At 47.7% G+C, this 20,300-nt stretch overlaps 1 protein-coding gene across 2 annotated transcripts in view; it reads right to left on the minus strand.

Annotated features, from left to right (window-relative positions):
* RMND5A (required for meiotic nuclear division 5 homolog A) overlaps window positions 1–20,300 on the minus strand; it is a 75,290-nt gene that overhangs the window by 9,565 nt on the left and 45,425 nt on the right. For both annotated transcript variants that reach the window (XM_038752210.1, XM_038752211.1), the window contains exons 4-7: window positions 19,547–19,647; window positions 4,723–4,889; window positions 3,544–3,709; window positions 451–553 (exon numbers count right to left, since the gene is read on the minus strand). In XM_038752210.1, the coding sequence (XP_038608138.1) occupies window positions 451–553; window positions 3,544–3,709; window positions 4,723–4,889; window positions 19,547–19,647 (537 nt within the window). The remainder of the gene's footprint in view (window positions 1–450; window positions 554–3,543; window positions 3,710–4,722; window positions 4,890–19,546; window positions 19,648–20,300) is intronic.

Genomic DNA, 20,300 nt, shown 5'->3' on the forward strand with positions numbered 1-20,300 from the left:
AGCAGTAAGGCTCAGTGGCAAGAGCATAGACTTTGGAGTCAGAGGACCTGGGTTCTAATCCCAGCTCCACCACTTGTCCACTGTGTGACCTTGGGTGAGTCACTTCACCTCTGTGCCACGGTTCCCTCAGCTGTAAAATGGGGAGACTGTGAGCCCCAAGTGGGACACGGACTGTGTCCAACTTGATTATCTTGCATCTACCTCAGCATTTAGTACAGAGCCTGGCACACAGTGTGTGCTTCATAACTACCATTAAAGAAAAATATCCCCAGCCAGTCATTTTGAGACATGTTCTCTGGCCCACAGAAAGGCACGGAGCAGTTTGATTGCTGTTGTATCCATCACGCTCGGTTTCAAAACCTCACACGAATCTTCCTGATGGAAGGAAATAAGCAAAGGATAAAATATCCCGAACTGCATAGTCGGTGCTCTTCCAAATGCGCTACTCACCGGTAATTCATCTTTCTGATTCCATACACCTGTGCACTGCCTTTGTTCGATCACGGCCTTGATATTTATCAAAGCTGGAAGCGCGACACAACCGGCTGAGAAACTAGGAGAGAGGAGGGGAGAATCAGTGCCGACCGAGGTAGGTTCATTCATTCATTCATTCAATTGTATTTATTGAGCACTTACTGTGTGCAGAGCACTGTACTAAACGCATGTAAGAGTACAATACAACAATCAACACGAGCCCACAACGAGCTTACAGTCTAGAGTGGGGGAGACAGACAACAGTACAAATAAATAAAATTTCAGATATGTTCGCAAGGGCTGTGGGGCTGAGAGAGGGGCAAGAGACAACGGGAGCAAGTCAGGGCAATACGGAAGGGAGTGGGAGATGAGGAACAGTGGGGCTTAGTCTGGGAAGGCCTCTTGGAGGAGACATGCCTTCAATAAGGCTTTGGAAGGGTTGGGGGGAGAATGCCTGTCGGATTTGAGGAGGGAGGGAGTTCCAGGGCCAGGGGTCGGCAACAAGACAGGGGAGATCGAGGCACAGTGGGAAGGTTAGCACTAGAGTGAAGAGTACAGGATGGGTTGTAGAAAGAGAGTAGAGAGGAGAGGTAGGAGAGGGGAAAGTGGTGGAGTGCTTTGAAGCCAATAGTGAGGAGTTTTTGTTTGATGCGGAGGTGGATGGGCAACCACTGGAGTTTTTGGAGGAGTGGGGTGACATGTCCTCAGTGTTTTTGTAGAAAAATTACCTGGGCAGCAGACTAAAGTATGGACTGGAGTGTGGAGAGACAGGAGGCTGGGAGGTGAGCAAGAAAGCTGATGCAGTAATCCAGGAGTTATTTTGTTCTGTTGTCTGTCTCCCCCTTCTAGACCGTGAGCCCGTTGCTGGGTAGGGACCGTCTCTATTTGTTGCTGACTTGTACTTCCCAAGCGCTTAGTGCAGTGCTCTGCACACAGTAAGCGCTCAATAAATACGACTGAATGAATGAATGAGTGACTGGATCACCGTGGTAGCAGTTTAGATGGAGCGGAAGGGGTGGGTTTTAGCTATGTTGTGAAGGTGGGACCGATAGGATTTAGTGACGGACTGAATATGTGGGCAGCGTGACAGAGAGGAGTCAAGGATAAGGCCAAGGTTACGGGCTTGTGAGAAAGGAAGGATGGTGGTACCATCTACAGGGATGGGAAAGTCAAGGGGAAGACAGGGTTTGGGTGGGAAGATAACATGCTCTGTTTTGGACATGTTAAGTTTGAGGTGATGGGAGGATATCCAAGTAGAGACATCTTGAAGGCAGGAGGAGATGTAAGACTGGAGAGAGGGAGAGAGATCAGGGCTGGAGATGGAGATTTGGGTGTCATTTGCAAGGAATGGCCGTTGAAGTCATGGGAGTGAATGAGTTCTCCAAGGGAGTGGGTGTAGATGGAGAATAGAAGGGGACCAAGACCTAAACCTTGAGGGACCCCCACAGTTACGGGGTGGGAGGCAGAAGAGGAGCCCACAGAGGAGACCGAGAATGAAGGGCCAGAGAGATAAGAGGAGAACCAGGAGGGGACAGAGACAGTGAAGCCAAGGTTGGATAGCATGTCGAGGAGAAGGGGGTGGTGCACAGTGTCGAAAGCAGCTAAGAGGTCGAGGCGGATTAGGATGGAGTGGACGTCATTGGATTTAGCAAGAAGGAGATTACTGGTGACCTTTGAGAGGGCAGTTTCAGTGGCGTAAAGGGGATGGAAGCCAGATTGGGGGGGTCAAGGAAAGAATTGGAAGAGAGAAATTTGAGCCAGCGGGTGTAGATGACTCGCTCAAGGAGTTTGGAGAGCAATGGTAGAAGGGAGATGGGGCGATAACAGGAGGGAGCCTTGGGGTCAAGGGAGGGTTTTTTTTAGGATAGGGAGACATGGGCATGTTTGAAAGCAGTGGGGAAGAAGCCATTGGAGAGCCAACAGCTGAAGATGGTTGTTAGGGAGGGAAGAAGGAAGGGGGCGAGAGTTTTGATAAGGTGCGAAGGGATGAGGTTGGATGCGCAGGTGGAAGGGATGGCTTTTGAGAGGAGGCAGGAGATCTCCTCTAGAGATACTCCTGGGAAGGATGGGAGAGCTGAAGAGGGGGCCGGAATGGGGAGCGACTGAAGAGGGGCAGGGGTGATTTTAAGCAGTTCACACCTGATGGTGTCAATTTTCTTAATAAAGTAGGTGGCCAGATCATTGGGGGCAAGTGATGGGGTGGGTGGGACGGGAGGACATGGGGCCTGAGGAGCGAGTTGAATGCCTGGAACAACATGCGAGGGCGACGGGCATGGGTGTCGATAAGGGTGGAGAAACACTTTTGCCGGGCAGAGGAGAGGATAGGGTCAAAGCAGGTTTCCACCAGGTGTCTCAGAAATAAGTGCCAACCCACACAAAGAGACGCGACGGTGACATTCACTGCACGGTCTGTCCTTTTAGTTGAACGTGGCTTTGCTTCTTCCATCTAAGGTTGCTTCTGTTCCACTCGGTCTCACAGATACATCCCCCAAGAAGGACCTACTAAGTCACGAATGGTTTCCAACAGCTGTTCTCATAATCCCAGCATTGTGGCTGTTCTATCTGGGTGTGTCCAGCTGAACCCAGAAAGCAGTGTAGTGTTTAGTGCCAGGCTGCTTTCCCTCTCCACCAACTAAGAAAATAGGCAACCAACAGCTCTTGAGCTCAATTCAGGAAAGAAAGCAATTTCGGCAGCCAAAGGCTTGGTACATTCCTCCGCTACGCTGTATGTCCACTGTGGGCAGGGAACGTGTCTACCAACTCCGTTACATTGTATTGTTCCAAGCGTTCAGAAGAGTGTTCTGCACACAGTAAGTGCTCAATAAACAGCATCAACTGACAATATATAACAGTACAACAGACATTCTCTGCCCACAACGGGCTTACAGTCTAGAAGGGGAGACAGACGCTAATATAAATAAATAAAATTACAGCTGAGGACATCAGTGCTGTGGGAGGAATAAAGGGAGCATGTCAGGGTGATTCAGAAGGCAGTGGGAGAAGCGAGAAGGAGGGCTTAGGGGAGGCCTTTTTGGAAATGTGCCTTCAATAAGGTTACAAGGGCCTTACCTGACGCTGAGTGGAGATTCCACCGAAAGTCCCAAGAGCGCACAGGCGTCCCTGGTGAAGATGTCGCAGATGTCAGCCCACTGGTTGGCATCCAGCAGGTGGACGTACGGTGAGTTCTCGATCCCCTGTCTCAAGTACACGAGGCTCCCCATCAAAACCTGGATATCTGAAGGGGGGACAAGGGGACAGTCAGAAACCGGGGCATCTGAGCAATTTTTTAGACAAAAAGAGGCAGCCAAGCTTCTCCTCTTTAGGACAGGCAGAAGAGGGCTGTTGGCTTCATATACGGGACTAAAACAAATGGACCAGAACAAATACAGCTATCGTAACTGGGGTACTTGGTAAGTGCTTACTATGGGCCTAAGCACTGGGGTAATGATAATAATAATTGTGGGATTTGTTAAGTGTTTACTGTGTGCTAGGCACTGTACTAAGCGCTGGGGTGGATACAAGCAAATCAGGTTGGACACAGTCCCTGTCCCACATGGGGCTCACATGCTCATTCCCCATATTAGGGAAGAGGTACCTGAGGCTCAGAAAAGTGAAGTGATTTGCCCGAGGTCACACAGCAGACAAGTGATGGGGGCCGGATTAGAACCCACAACCGGCTGACGCCCAGGCCCACGCTCTATCCACTAGGCCATGTTGCTTCTCTGATGATAATAATAATAATAATGGCATTTGTTAAGTGCTATGTGCAAAGCACTGTTCTAAGCGCTGGATGACACGAGATCATCTGGGCCCACATGGAGTTCCCATTCTAAGTAGGAAGGAACATGGATATCGCATCCACAATTTGCAGATGAAAGAAACTGAGGCACAGAGACGTCAAGTGACTTGCTCGTGGTCACACAGCAGGTAGGGGGCACAGCCGGGATTACAGCCCAGGTCCTCCGAATCCCGGGCCTGTGCTCTTTCCGTTAGGCCATGCTGCTTCCCCTATGTCACCCAGTTTACGGAACTCGCCTCTTGTCCGAGTTTATCCACAAAACTTTACATTATGACTCCTGGAGATGGAACCTGTTGGTTAGTGGAGATGGGCCAATCTAGAGACCTCATCTGTGACCACATCAATTCACCTCAACACGCTAACAGGGTCCAAACGCATCTGCTTTTTTTTTTTTTTTCTTTAATATACTTTTTACCCCCCTCTCTGGGAACAGTGAACCCGAGACTCACCTTTCTGGTGGTTCAGGGCAAAGGGCTGAAAGTTTTTCGCATACTGTAGGGCCTCCCGTTGATTTGTGGTCCCGCCCATTAATAAGCTAATAAAGTACAGTCTGTGTAACTTAAACTCCAAGGAACTGTTCTGGGCCATGAGCATTTCTCGGTTCGATACCGCCCACCTGAAGGGAAAAAGAAAAAGGATGGAGGGGCTCTTAGGGTTTCCAGATTCACCAGTTGTTGTCAGAAACTTTAAAAATTAAACAGTCTGGCTCTGCCATCCTGTGGCTGCACAAGGCCGTTCTCCTGAAGCCTGTATACACGGCAACGCTAACATGATAGCTTAATCAATAGTATTTACTGAGCGCTTCCTACGTGAAGCGTGTGGGACAAAGCGACCGGAATTAGCAGACACATTCCCTGCCCCTAACAAGCTTACAGTCTACTATTTATTTATATTAATGTCTGCCTCCCCATCTAGACTGTGAACTCGCTGTGGGGCGGGAATGGGTCTGTCTTTTGTTACACCGTGCTCTCCCAAGCGCTTAGTACAGTGCTTTGCACACAGTAAGTGCTCAATAAATATGACCGAATGAATACTGGGCCTAGTGGATACAGCCTGGCTTCAGAAGGACCGGGGTTCTAATCCCGGCTCTGCCACTTGTCCGCTCTGTGGCCCTGAGCCAGTCACTTCATTTCTCTGGGCCTCAGTTACTTCATCTGTAAAATGGGGATTGAGACTGTGAGTCCCAAGTGGGACAGGGACTGTGTCCAACCCAATTTGCTTGTCTCCACCTCAGTGCTTAGTACAGTGCCCAGAACATAGCAAGTGCTTAAAAAAACACCACAATTACGATTACAGTCTAGCTATTTTTTAATGTGCTTTTTTTAATGGTCTTCGTTAAGCGCTTACTATGTGTCAAGCACTGTTCTAATCGCTGGGGTAGTTACAAGATGATTGGGTTGGACACAGTCCATGTTCCACATGGAGCTCGGAGTCTAAATTGGAGGGAGGAGGATTCAATCCCCTTTTTGCAGATGAGGTAACCGAGGCCTGCAGAAGGTAAGCGACTTGCCTAAGTTGACACAGCGGACAAGTGGCCGAGCTGGGATTAGAACCCAGGTCCTCTGACGCCCAGGACCGTGCTCTTCCCGCCAGGCCACAAACTTCGGCAGTGTCCGTCCAGCTATGTTTATGACCATTCCGTATGGCCATGTAACGACCTTTCAGACATGGGGTCTATCTTGGACTGTACGTGCTGAGAAAGGAGGGCTTCTTTTTCTTCTCTGACTGCACGCTGGGCAGAAGTGTATTTTTTCTGAGGAAGACATTATCTCCGGGGAGACGGCTACAGCCTCCTTGTTTAGCAAGACCCGGAAAATCACTATCTACGACTAAATACTCAAGGTCAGCAGGATTCCCTGAGAACTCACAGGGTATAGCCCTCTCCAGCAAGTGATGGAAAGTGAAAAGATAAAGCTGGAAGAGAAGATGGGATCCACAAGTCTACAGATTGCTATAAGGCCACACGGCTCCATCAGTCAATGGAATTTAAATTACTTATACATTTATATTAAAGTCCGTCTCCCCCTCTACACTGTAAGCTCGTTAGGGGCAAGCAACGTGTCTGCAAATTCCGTTGCACTGAACTCTCCCAATCGCTTACTACGGTGCTCTGCCCATCCTAAGCACTCAAATCAATCATTTATTGAGCGCTTACTGTGTGCAGAGCACTGGACTAAGCGCTTGGGAAGTACAAGTTGGCAACATATAGAGACAGTGCCTACCCAACAGTGGGCTCAAATGCCACTGATTCCCCCTTCCGGACTGTCTTCCCACCTCTAGACTATAAGCTTGTTGTGGGCAGGAAATGTGTCTGCTTATTGTTGTACTGTACTCTCCCAAGCGCTTCGTACAGTGCTCTGTACGCGGTAAGCGTTCAAATATGACTAAAGTGCTTATTGTGTGCAGAGCACTGGACTGAGCGCTTGACAGCGTACAATATAACCGAGTTGGTAGCCCCATTCCCTGCCCATTAGGAGTAATCCACAATAGCCCACTTTCCCATTGTGGGGGCCAGCTATTAACTCAGTGGATCTCAATTTAGTGCCAATCCCCACTTGGGAACCCTTATTTTTGAAATCGAGAGGTGCTAAGGATCGCAACACGTGTGGAGAGGTTCCCACTGAGAACGTCCATCCCAGATGCTCCGCCTTTCCGCGGGAGTCTAAGTTTCCAGGCTGAGGCGGGGAGGGCACAGAAGGGGACAACCGCACGAGAATGAGATCTTGCCCTGCTGTTCTCTGCTCCTGGTCCCCAAGTTGAGGTGAGAATTTGGGGGTGTCCACGGAATTCCTGATACTGCACTGACACATAAAAAAAAGTCCCTTCCCCAGTGGCTCAAAGGCGTCGGGGGAATGGGAGAGGGTGCCCATCTCCTAGGCCGGCAAAGAGACAAAGAATCCCCTGATATCTTGCACTCAGATGCTGAGAAGCGGTGTGGCTTAGTGGATAGAGCCCAGGCCTGGGAATCAGGAGGACCTGGGTTCCAATCCTGGCGCTGCCAGGTGTCTACTGAGTGACTTTGGGCAAGTCACTTCTCTTCTCTGGAACTCAGTTACCTCATCTGTAAAATGGGGATGAAGAATGCGAGCCCCATGGGGAACAGGGACTGTGTCCAACCTGATTAACTTTTATCCACCTGTATATATGTTTGTACATATTTATTACTCTATTTATTTAACTTGTACATATCTATTCTATTTATTTTCTTTTGTTAGTATGTTTGGTTTTGTCTCCCCCTTTTAGACTGTGAGCCCACTGTTGGGTAGGGACTGTCTCTATATGTTGCCAGTTTGCACTTCCCAAGCGCTTAGTACAGTGCTCTGCACACAGTAAGCGCTCAATAAATACGATTGATGATGATGATGATCCACCGCAGTACTTACAACAGTGCTTGGCACACAGTAAGTGCTTAACAAATACCATAATTGTTATTATTATTATTAACTCATTCATAATAAGGTCACATTTCATTCATTCAATCGTATTTATTGAGCGCTTACTGTGTGCAAAGCACTGTATGAAGCACTTAGGGGAGTACAATTCAACAATCAACAGACACATTCCCTGCCCACTAAGAGCTTACGGTCTAGAGGGGGAGACAGACATGAATATAAATAAATGAGTTTATTACAGTACATTCCATAGGGGACACTGCTATTTGAGTTTCAACTGCCTTTGCTTAAGTCACCAAGGTACAGAGCACTGTATTTAAGTACTTGGAAGAGTAAAATACAGTTGGTAGATCCAATCCTTGCTCTCAAAGAGTTTACAGTATAATGAGGGAGTCGGTCACTAAAATAAATTACAGGTAAGGCAAGTAGCTGCGTATAAGAATACGTGCATAAGGGCTGTGGAGGTGAGGCTGGGAGATGGGGAGGGAGTGATTAATAATGATGGTGTTTGTTAACCACTTACTATGTGCAGAGCACTGTTCTGAGCACTGGCAGGGATGTAGGGTGATCAGGTTGTCCCACATGGGGCTCACAGTCTTCATCCCCATTTTACAGAAGAGGTAACTGCGTGGCTCAGTCGAAAGACCACGGGCTTGGGAGTCAGAAATCATGGGTTCTAATCCCTGATCCGCCACTTGTCAGCTGTGTGACTCTGGGCAAGTCACTTCACTTCTCTGGGCCTCAGTTACCTCATCTGGAAAACGGGGATTAAGACTGCGAGCCCCCCTGTGGGACAACCTGATCACCTTGTAACCTCCCCAGTGCTTAGAACAGTGCTTTGCACATAGTAAGCGCTTAACAAATATCATCATTATTATTAAGTGACTTGCCCAAAGTCACACAGCTGACAAGTGGCAGAGCCAGGATGCATTTCCAGCACTTAGAACAGTGCTTTGCACATAGTAAGCACTTAATAAATGCTATCATTATTATTATTATGACCTCTGACTCCCAAACCCGGACTCTTTCCACTGAGCCACGCTGCTTCTCTAAGCACTTAAGCTTAAGTGCTTAAGGGGTGGGACTAAGTACACGGGGGAGGAAGTAGGGAGGGAGAAGAGGGTGGGGGGATTAGACTTTAATCCGGGAAGACTTCCTGGAGATGTAATTTCAGTGAGACTTTGAAGATGGGGAAAATGTTAGTCTGCCAGATATGTAAGGGGAGAGAGCGCCGGGCAGGAAGGAGGACGTGACTGACGGGGTGACGGAGGTTGAGGTAAGAGCGAGGCACGGTGAGTAAGTTGGTATTACAGGAGTCACGTATGCGGGCTGAGCGGCAGAGGGAGAGGACTGAGTTGACCGAGTCGAGTGTCTTAAAAGCCAGTGGAGAGGAATTTCCGCTCAATCCTCACATTCACAGAAGGGTGAAGAGCAGAGCTCCATCTCCCCTCTTGGGGATCCACCAGCAGGGTTGGGAGAGGGATGGGGGGGGTCCTCTCATGGAAGAACTAATCCATTTCTCCTCGGCGGGAGTGTTCAGAACACTGACTAAAGAGGCCACTGCAGATGAAGAGCAGCACGGCCCTAGAGGAAAGAGCTCAGGCCTGGGAGTTAGAAGACCTGGATTCTAATCCTGGCTCGGTCACCTGTCTGCTGGGTGGTCTTAGGCAAACTCACTTTTCCGTGCCACAGTTTCCTCATCTGCAAAATGGGATTCAATGCCTATCCTCCCTCATACTTTGGCTGAGCGCCCCATTTGGGATAGGGACTGAGTCCGACGATAATTTTTCTCTCTTTCAGTACTTAGACTGTGAGCCCACTTTTGGGTAGGGACCGTCTCTATATGTTGCCAACTTGTACTTCTCAAGCGCTTAGTACAGTGCTCTCCACACAGTAAGCGCTCAATAAATACGATTGATTAGAACAGTGCTTGACACATAATAAGCTCTTAAAATAATAATAATAATGATAATAATGTACACCTCTCTTACATTATCATCCCATCTGAAGTGAGAACATATTGAGCCTCACTGAGAAACGGTTTTTTCTTGTTATTCCAGAGCAATCACTCGCCAGAGGAACCAAAATCAGTTACTCAACAACAGCAGAAGACCTTAGAAAAGCTCAATTTCGGGGACAAACCTCTAACGAAAGGAATTTAGATTCGTGAAGAGAGAAAATAGGGGGCGGGCATGAAAACCACAACTGGAGGCTGGAAGAAAAAAAGGCCTGGTTAAAACCTAACAGCTTGAGCTCTTCTAAATGGGAGACTTTGAATCAATCAATCAGTCATATTTATTGAGCGCTGACTGTGTGCAGAGCACTGTACTAAGCGCTTGGGAAGTACACGTTGGCAACATATAGAGACAGTCCCTACCCAACAGTGGGCTCACAGTCTAAAAGAAGCCAGTGCCTCAAGCTCCCAATGTTGAAAGGAATGGGAACAGGGAAAGCAGCGTGGCGTGGTGGGATAGAGCACGGTCCTCGGAGTCAGCAGGTCATGGGTTCTAATCTCTGCTCCACCACTTGTCCGTTGTGTGGCCTTGAGCAAGTCACTTCTCTGGGCCTCAGTTACCTCACCGCCCCCTCTTTATTTTTTACATCCTGTGCCCCCTGAGAGTCAGGAGCTGTGTCTTCTACCTCAGGGCTGAACACAGTGTTCTGCACCCAGGAACAACAACTATTATTACTACTTACGGGAGTGCCCATTTTACGCCCAATCTCGCAAAGGCCCTGTGGCCTAGGGAAGCCTCCATACTGCAACGTCAGGTGGCCGAGCGGATCACTCACACAAACAACAGACACTGACATCCGAGCTCGTATCTACAGTTCAGAGTTCCTGGGCAACTTGAGAGACCCTTAGGATGTCAGGAAGCTCACACCCTGATTCATTGGCTTTGCTCACAGTACATTCTTCCAGCCCAAGCTTCTCCCGAAGACACCCAACAATAACATGTGTCTGGATGACTAAGTGAAAGGCAGCCCACAGCTACCCAGCAGAGCCACAAATGCATTAATCACCCCTCCTTTTAGTCCTCCTGGAAGCCAGACATTTGGTTAGGTCCCTACTTCAAAGACTTCATCACTGACTCGGAAAAAACTGATTGAAGTTGAGGAAATAAGAAGAGGGAGAAGCAGTAAAAGGAATAGAGAAGGAGCGTGGCTCGGTGGAAAGAGCATGGGCTTTGGAGTTCAAATCCCGGCTCTGCCAACTGTCAGCTGGGTGACTCTGGGCAAATCACTTAACTTCTCTGTGCCTCAGTTCCCTCATCTGTAAAACGGGGATGAAGACTGTGAGGCCCCTGTGGGACAACCTGATCTCCTTGTAACCTCCCCAGCGCTTAGAACAGTGCTTTGCACATAGTAAGTGCTTAATAAAAAAATGCCATCATTACCCTAGTGCTTAGAAAAGTGCTTGGCACATAGTAAGTAAACACCATTATTACCATTAGTAGTAGTAGTAAAGTGCTGAACACTGCACTAAGCACTGGGGTAAATAGATCCAAGATAAGCAGGTCGGGTACAGTCCCTGTCCCAAGGGGCGTTCATAGTCTAAGGGGAAAGGGAGAACAGTATTTTACTCCTATTTTACGGAGGCGAAGCAGCGTTGGCCTAGTGGAAAAAAGCAGAGGACCTGAATTCTAATCCCAGATCTGCTGTGTAAATGCTGTGTGGCCTTGTGCAAGTCGCTTTATGTGTGGGCCTTTTTTTTTTAATGGTATTTGTTAAGCGTTTACTTTTTTGTCTAGCACTGTTCTAAGCTCTGTTCTAAGCTCAGTTCCCTCACCTGCAAAATGGGAATTCCAATTCACTGTCAGTGAATAAATTCCACTGGCTGACCAGTCTCCCTCTTCCTTAGACTGTGAGCCCCATGTGGGAGCCCATTGTTGGGTAGGGACTGTCTCTATATGTTGCCAACTTGTACTTCCCAAGCACTTAGTACAGTGCTCTGCACACAATAAGCGCTCAATAAATACGACTGACTGAATGAATATGGGACCTGACTTCCTCCTATCTACCCAGTGCTTACTTAGTACACTGCTTGACACAAAAGGACTTAAATACCAAAATTAGTGTTGCCATCATGAGGAAACTGGTACAGAGAGAAGTTAAATGACTTGCCCAAGGTCTCGCGCAGTAGGCAAGTGCTAGAGCTGGGTTTGGAACCCAGGTTCCCTGATTCCTGCGCCTGTGCTCTTTCCAAAGTCAGCTGCCCTCTTACAGGAGGCTATTTTGGGCTCTATCATTTTAAAGCCTCTGTTTTCTGCCGTCTTCATTTGGCAGTTTTGCCGTTCGTGCATCGCTTCTTCGTTCCAGGTTTTTGGCGATGCTAAATCCGGCACAGCTCGCTAGGACTCCTCCTCCTTGCCCCAGCCCTTCCCAGAAAACAGGCATTTCGAAGGGCTCCCAAACATGCCTCTCCCATCCTGCTTCCTGGTCATAGCACTGGGGTTAAGGGAGTTTTCTGAAGGTTTTGGGACCAGGTCAGAAGGAACTGTGTGACCTTGGGCAAGTCATTTCACTTCTCTGGGCCTCAGGGACCTCATCTGTAAAATGGGGATGAAGACTATGAGCCGCATGTGGGACAGGGACTGTGTCCAACTTGATGAACTTGTATCTACCCCAGTGCTTAGTACAGTGCTTGGCATATAGAAAGCACTTAAATCCACTAAAAATAAAAAAAAAACAAGAAAGCACTAAACTAAACCCTTGAACAGGAGTGAAACAATGTCTGTTTATTGTTATACTGTATTCTCCCAAGTGCTTAGTACAGCGCTTTGCACACAGTAAGCACTCAAATATGATTGAATGAATGAAATACACTTGAATAAATGAATAGATCCATCCAAAGGTCTAAGACCACAGTCTTCTGAACTATCACTTCTGAACTGAGAAGCAGCGTGGCTCAGTGGAAAGAGCCCGGGCTTTGGAGTCAGAGATCACGGGTTCAAATCCCGGCTCTGCCAATTGTCAGCTGTGTGACTTTGGGCAAGTCACTTCACTTCTCTGTGCCTCAGTTACCTCATCTGTAAAATGTGGAATAAGATTGTGAGCCCCACGTGGGACAACCTGATCGCCTTGTATCCTCCCAGAATTTAGAACAGTGCATTGCACATAGTAAGCGTTTAACAAATACCATCATTATTATTATTGTTGTTATTATTACCCCTATTCTGAGTCTCAGAAACCCCGGACAATTAGAGCAGCAAGACGAGTGATGTCACTTCACTTGGCATTGACTCAGTAGTCCTTAAAGCACACACGCAATAAATCCGATCCCATTCAAACTCCTCTCAGATTATTCTCAGGGAATAATTGCTCGCCCCTCCCAAACGCTATAAAAAGATTCCACACTGTCGGTCTGAGTGCTGGAATCCAGTTCCGTGAAAGGCGGTTCTTTCCTTGGTCGTGACCCTGGCTGAGCCGAGATGGGAGAGAGGAAAAAGGAAAAACCTGGGTTGCAGCCACTGTGACTATAGCATTCTACTCTCAGCCCCAATCTGGCTCAGGGAGGGAGGAACAGAGGAAGTTTGCGAGGGAGATCAATTATTGAGCACTTACTGTGTGCAGAACACTGAACAACACAAGAGTTGGAAGACACATTCCCTGCCCAAAAGGAGCTTATGGTCTAAATCAGAATCAAACACAAAGGCCTGACAGGAAAAATAAAAAAAAAAAGGCACCCGGGTGAGGGTCAAATAGGATCTTCCAACGTCTGATGTTAGACAACCTTTTCAATCAGAATTCAGCCCTCTTTCGCGATGCTCCCTATTGAAGGTCAGTCAGTCGTACTTATTGAGTACTCACTGTGTGCAGCAGTAAGTGCTTGGGGAGAGTACAATATACTAATAAACAGACAGATTCCCTGCTCACAATGAACTTAGAGTCTAGACATTGCACTTCTACGGAGGGGGCTAGGATACCCTCTCTTCTCCAGGCAGTGGAAGACAAGGGGTTAAGTGGCCCGTCTTCCCTCTTGCTTATCATTTTGATGTTTCTGCTCCCATTTCAAGTGTCACTGGGCAGGTACACTAGCCTTAAGTTAGACTCTAGTCTGAAAGCTTGTTGTGGGCAGGGAATGTATCTGCTCATTGTTGAACTATATTCTCCCTAGCGCTTAGTAGTGATCTGCACACAGTAAGCGCTCTATAAATACAACTGAATGAATGAACTAGTCCCCCTAACCTCTACCGTCTCTCATGGCTATTCAGGACTTTGGCTATTCAGGACTTTATATGTTTCCTTAGTCGCCGTCAGATAACTCCAGATACTGAATGGGGTCACAGCAAGAGTGCAATTCCGTTCGTGACAGACGGTACCTAGAGAACGTTAGCTCTCAGATGGCTGGATAAGGTCTCTCATTTGTCCTGAACAATGGGGGCACCCCCCTCAGTAATTGTCCCTTCATGAAGAGAACAAGGAAACAATGGGGCCGGGACATCAACAGCTGGGAAACTCAGCAGCGGGCTCATCTCGTGGCTTCCTCTGAGCAAAAAATGCTGGGTTTAGGAGGCTGGAGGAGCAGTTGCAGGGTGGGGGTATCTGGAGGAGCTGCCCACGATGAAGCGCAGGTTTCCCTCGTCATCTGGGTCAGCTCCGCTGCTACGCAGGCATTCGTCTGTTTCTTCCCATCTCCGTGAAGCCATCCAACGATCCGCTCATCTCTGACAAGAGGGATTTGCGGGCCTGGAAGAGGCCTCGGAAGCTGTCTTCCCCAACCCATCCATGGTATTTACTGAGCGCACTGGGTGCACTGTACTAAGCGCTTGGGGGCATACGACAAAACACGGTTGGCAGACACGGGAAAACTCCAATGGTTGCTCATTTCTCTCTGCACCAAGCAGAAACTCCTGAAACTTGGGCAAGTCATCAGTTCCCCCCTGCTTCTCGTTATTTCTCCACTCTTCTCCCACTACACCCCAGCTTGCCCTCTTCATTCCTCTCCAGCTAACCATTCTCCTCTCTCCTGCAGCTGACCACTTGCTCACACCCTCTCCCTTGCCAGCCAATTTGTACTTTCCAAGTGCTTAGTACAGTGCTCTGCACACAGTAAGCGCTCAATACGACTGAATGAATGAACGGACTCCCTCCTTCATATTCAATGGTTCACAGCTCTCCGCCTTCAAGCCTTGCTGAAAGAGAAGCAGTGTGGCCAAGTGGATAGGGAGCAAGCCTAGAAGTCAAAAGGACCTGTGGTGTCGCTTGTCTGCTGGGCGACCTCGGGGATGTCGCTTCACTTCTCTGGGCCTCCGTTCCCTCAGCTGTAAAATGGGGATTAAGACAGGGAGCCGCATGTGGAACAGGGACTGTGTCCGACCTTATGAGCTTGTATCTACTCTGGGACTTAGAAGAGTGCCTGGCACATAGTGAGTGTTAACATACACTACAAGAAAAAAAAAAAAGCTTGGCTCCTTCCCTCCTTTCCTTCCCTCTCTTTGCTGTGCAGAAATGCACGGAGCACACCTGGGCTGATTACAAGATGCTCCATAGTCCCATCAGTCTGCCATCCAAACACTTCGTTTCTGGTGCATAAGGGTTTCCAACTGTCACGGCCACAAGGACACCCTCCCGAAGTAGCCACGTAAGAACACTGAGGCAAAAAGCCAACTGGACTAGACCTGCACATCCCCAGGGAAGTAAAGGAAAATTACCTCGTGGATTCGCCCCTTGGAAACGGCCATTAAACGGATTACTCAGGCCCACAGAGGTCTAGAGAAGCAGCACGGCCTAGTGGATAGAGCACGGCCCTGGGTGCCTGAAGGAGCTGGGTTCTAGTCCCGACTCTGCCACTTGTCTGCTGTGTGACCTTGGGCCACTCACTTCACTTCCGTGTACTTCAGTTACCTCATCTGTAAAATGGGGATTAAGACTGTGAGCCCTATGTGGGGCAGGGACAACCTGAATATCCTGTATCTACCCCGGCGCTTAGAACAAACAGAGCCTGGCACAGAGTAAGCGTTTAACAAACACCATAATTATTATTACTTTATATTAACTAGGTAACTACTCCATCCTCCAATTTCCCCCTCTAGAATGTAAACTCCTTGTGGGCGAGGAACGTGTCTACCAAGTCTTGTTATATTTTACTCTTCCATGCACTTGGTATGGGGCTCCGCAAACAGTAAGGGGCTAAATAAATGCCATCGCTTGACTGAACGATTGATTTCCTTGGGCCATGTCCGGTCAGGTGTTCTGAACCGTGGCCTCACCCCAACTCTCCCACCCTCTGAACATCCCCAGGGGTTCCACCTGAGTAATGGCCCCCAAAAACGGGGCTGGAGTTTGCCCAAACCCACAACCAAACCGTCCTGTTAATTTCACAACCCTATCTAGCATGAGGGGAAGAAAATTCACCATAAGCCTCAACTTGTAAATGATACCTGGGAAATGTTTCAACTGAGAAGAGATTCCTATCAAATGTCAAACCCTGTCATCGCCAGCCCATCGTCACCAAGCTTTACAAAGGGTGGCAACTCCTTTGAGGAAGTTATCTTGAAAAAACGTGGAGACCCAGAACGGCTTTACAGGCACTCTTCTGTGGGAAGGGAAGAGAAGCAAAACATTTCTCGGTCTTTTCATTTTGTGGACAAGTCAACCAATGACTTGAGAGTTGATAGGAGATTGAGAGACTGACAGGAAAAAAAGATTCAAGGGTCTAGAAAGGTACTCAAAATTTAATTCCAGTGAAAAAACTGCTAGGCGAGGCCTTTGAAAAGAACCTAGAAATCTATCATTGGATGTGCAGGGAAGTCGTGAGTGATTTTTTCGAGTCCTTTAAATAAGACACTCTGATGGAGAGAAGATGGGACAGAAAAAAAATAAGAGATTCTGGTGTCTAATAAGAGTGGAGTCTAACTGCAACTGGGGTAAGGGTAAAACTCTCCTGTGTGCCTCTAGAAGAAATGCGGGGCTCAAATTTAACCTTTCCCCCATTGGCCTGAGCTATACTTAGAAGAGCCAGAATGTTATCTCAGCTTGTTAAGTGGCACCGAGAGCCATTGAGTCCACTAAAATATCCTAACATAGAGTGTTTCTATAATACAGAGAAGCACCATGGTCTAACGGAAAGAGCACGTGCCTAGGGGTCGGAGGGCCTGGGTTCTAATTCCAGCTCTGCTGTGTGACCTTGGGCTTGTCACTTCACTTCTCTGTGCCTCAGTTCCCTCATCTGTAAAATGGGGATTAAGACGGTGAGCCCCATGTGGGGCGGGGACTTCACTTCTCAGTTACCTCATCTGTAAAGCGTGGACTAAAGCCGTGAGCCTCCTAGCTTTTAGTACAGTGCCTGGCACATAATAGGTATTTAAATACCAAAACAAAAAAAAAATCCAACCAAAAAGAAAAGGAAATGTTCATCAGAATCTGGAACTCTGATCCCTTAAAGACTTGAGTTAATTAGCAACGTATTTCCTTCTTCATGCCGCTATTTTCACCAGGCCTTTTTGCCTTAGGATCTTGGAGCTCTTACACCTCGTCTATTCAAACAATGCTTGACATGGGATCGCTCTTCTTTGATGGGGAAAACTGAAGAATGAAAGGACCAAAGCAGGGAAGCAGCACGACCTAGTAAATACAGCACAGGCCCGGGAGTCAGAAGGACCTGGGTTCGAATCCCGGTTCTGCCACCTTTTTTTTTTTTTTACACTATTTGTTAAGTGCTCGCTATGTGCCAGGCACTGTTTTAAGTGCTGGGGTAGACACAGGGTAATCAGACTGAACCCAGTTCACGCGCCACACTGGGCTCACAGTCTTAGTCCCCATTTTACAGATGAGGAAACTGAGGCCCAGGGCAGTGAAGTGACTTGCTCAGGATCACACAGCAGGGAAGTGGCAGAGCCGGGATTAGAACCCAGGTCTCCTTTACTCCCAGGAAAGTGTTCTTTCCACTAAGCCCCACTGCTTTTCAATTGAATGATTTTAGCCTGATACACAACCTTTTCTGGCGGTGGGGTGGGGAAGGGGGGGAATTTGTTTCATTAATGGGGGGATTGCATAGGCAGTTAGGACTCCCTAGCCATGTTGCATCCACTGACTGCCTTACTGAGAAGCAGCGTGGCTCACTGGAAAGAGCATGGGCTTTGGAGTCGGAGGTCACAGGTTCGAATCCCAGCTCTGCCAATTGTCAGCTGTGTGACTCTGGGCAAGTCATTTAACTTCTCTGTGCCTCAGTTACCTCATCTGAAAAATGGGGATTAAGACTGTGAGCCCCCTGTGGGACAACCTGATCACCTTGTAACCTCCCCAGTGCTTAGAACAGTGCCCTGCACATAGTAAGCGCTTAATAAGTGCCATTATTATTATTATTACTGATAAATCCTCCGTGTGCTGGCTGAGCCTGGAAATCCTAGACTTCATGGATTCCGTAACCATCTCTAATTCCACAACCTCTTTGCCTTAGTACTTTCTATTGAAGTTCCCTGGCTTTATTCTACATTCTTTTGTTCGAAATGCATTTGGCCCCAGTGGATTAAGAAATCATGAGAGTGTTTCGATTTTGTTTTTTTTTTTAATAGGCTAGTTGTTACGTGCTCACTATGTGCCAGGCACTGTACTAAGCACTGTGGTAGATAATAATAATAATGGCATTTATTAAGCGTTTACTATGTGCAAAGCACTGTTCTAAGCGCTGGGGAGGTTACAAGGTGATCAGGTTGTCCCACGTGGGTCTCACAGTCTTAATCCCCATTTTACAGATGAGGTAACTGAGGCACAGAGAAGTGAAGTGACTTGCCCTAGGTCACACGGCAGACAAGTGGCAGAGCACGGATTAGAAGCCCGAGCGGGGATTGAGAAGCAGCATGTCTTACTCGATGGATCACGGGCCCGGGAATCAGGAGGACCTAATCCCGGATCTGCCACTGTCTGCTGTGTGATCCTGAGCAAGTCACTTCACTTCTCTGGGCCTCGCTTACCTCATCCGTAAAATGGGGATGAAGAGTGTGAGCCCCACGGGGGACAGGGGCTGCGTCCAGCCTGATTAAATTGTATCTACCCCAGCAGTTAGAACAGTGCTTGGTACATAGTAAGTGCTTAACAAATATTGTAATTATTACTATTAACCCCGTTCTTTCCGACGCCTGGGCCCATGCTCTATCCACTAGACTACACCGATTTTCAGTTTAAACTGTGATCTATTTAAAAATTGCACTTTTTGGGTGCAGTTTTCCCCCCGTCCCGAATTTACCTCACAGCCTCAGCCAAGCAGAGCCTGTCCCATTAGCCTCCTGGCCCTACCCACCTCTTCACCCCAGGACCTCTGCATCTGTCCCTGGATTTGAGAAGCCCAAATACCACCACCTCAGGAAGCAGACACTCCAAAACACACTTTTACACAGATAGGACACCCTAAAAGCAAAGCACACCTCTGCTCAATCATTTGGAGATGCAAGGGCCAGTGTGGGTTACCAAACATCAGAACAAGCACAAAGCACCTTCACCGCAATAGTCTTTGTTTCTTCACCATTTTGCTCTGATTTCAGTTTTCAGAAACACTTGGTAGCACTTCCCAAGGGCTCAAAAAAAAAAAAAAAAATCTTGGCCAAATGTGTTGTATGAGATTAGCACCACTGTAAAACTGTAAACCTAAATCATAATGCTTGTCAGCGTCACAGTGGAGGGTGAAGAAAGAAAACCCTCCATTTAGTGATGCTTTCCGTTTTTACGGAGAAACGAGATGAGAGCTGGCTAATTTCACACAGATTGCTTCTAAAGCTCTTTGCTCCAACCCCATGTATGGAGATAAAAATAATGGAAACCCTGGGATGCCCTTTGCTCCCTATTTGAAAAATCAGAGTATCTCTATTTCCCCTCTTGGTATTTTTCCTCTTGGACTCAAGCATCTGGTTAAACTTTTCCAAAGGCCTCCAACTCGGCAACTTACTCCAAAGCAGGTCTCAGAACTCTGACTTTTAATGCTTCCAGTATTCGGTTTAACTCCACGAATGGCTCTTTCTGGCTTGGGTCTATCGAAAGACCCGATTCCTGAAAAACAGAAAGCCCCCGTGAGTTACCGGTAAACCAGCATTACACCGATAGCATTTCAAGCAAGGGTACAAATTTCGGAGGCTAAGGAAGGGCTGGAAATCCCTCAAGAACAGAAATCCATTGCTCTTACTTCTGCTGCACTTTCCCGAGCCCTCAGTACAGTACTCTTGAGAAGCAGCATGGCTCAGTGGAAAGAGCATGGGCTTTGGAGTCAGAGGTCATGGGTTCGAATCCCGGCTCCACCAATAGTCAGCTGTGTGACTTTGGGCAAGTCACTTAACTTCTCTGGGCCTCAGTTGTAAAACTGTAAATAGGGATTTGTAAAATCCCTATTTGTAAAATAGGGATTAAGACTGTGAGCCCCACGTGGGACCTGATCACCTTATATCCCCTCCAGCGCTTAGAACAGTGCTTTGCACATAGTAAGCGCTTAACAAATGCCATTATTATTATTACTCTGCATTCAGGAGATGCTCAATAAACATTACTGATTGATGTAAAATAATTCCCTGCTAACCTTCATCTCCTTGGTAACAACTCAAAACACACCCACGGATTCAAAGACCTGGGATTACGCACTGTACATCCCGGATGCTCAAATACGGCAATAAATTACTTTTCAAACGGTCAAATATTCCTATGAGGGAAAA

Source organism: Tachyglossus aculeatus, chromosome 10, assembly GCF_015852505.1.
Source record: "Tachyglossus aculeatus isolate mTacAcu1 chromosome 10, mTacAcu1.pri, whole genome shotgun sequence".
Lineage (NCBI taxonomy): Eukaryota > Metazoa > Chordata > Mammalia > Monotremata > Tachyglossidae > Tachyglossus > Tachyglossus aculeatus.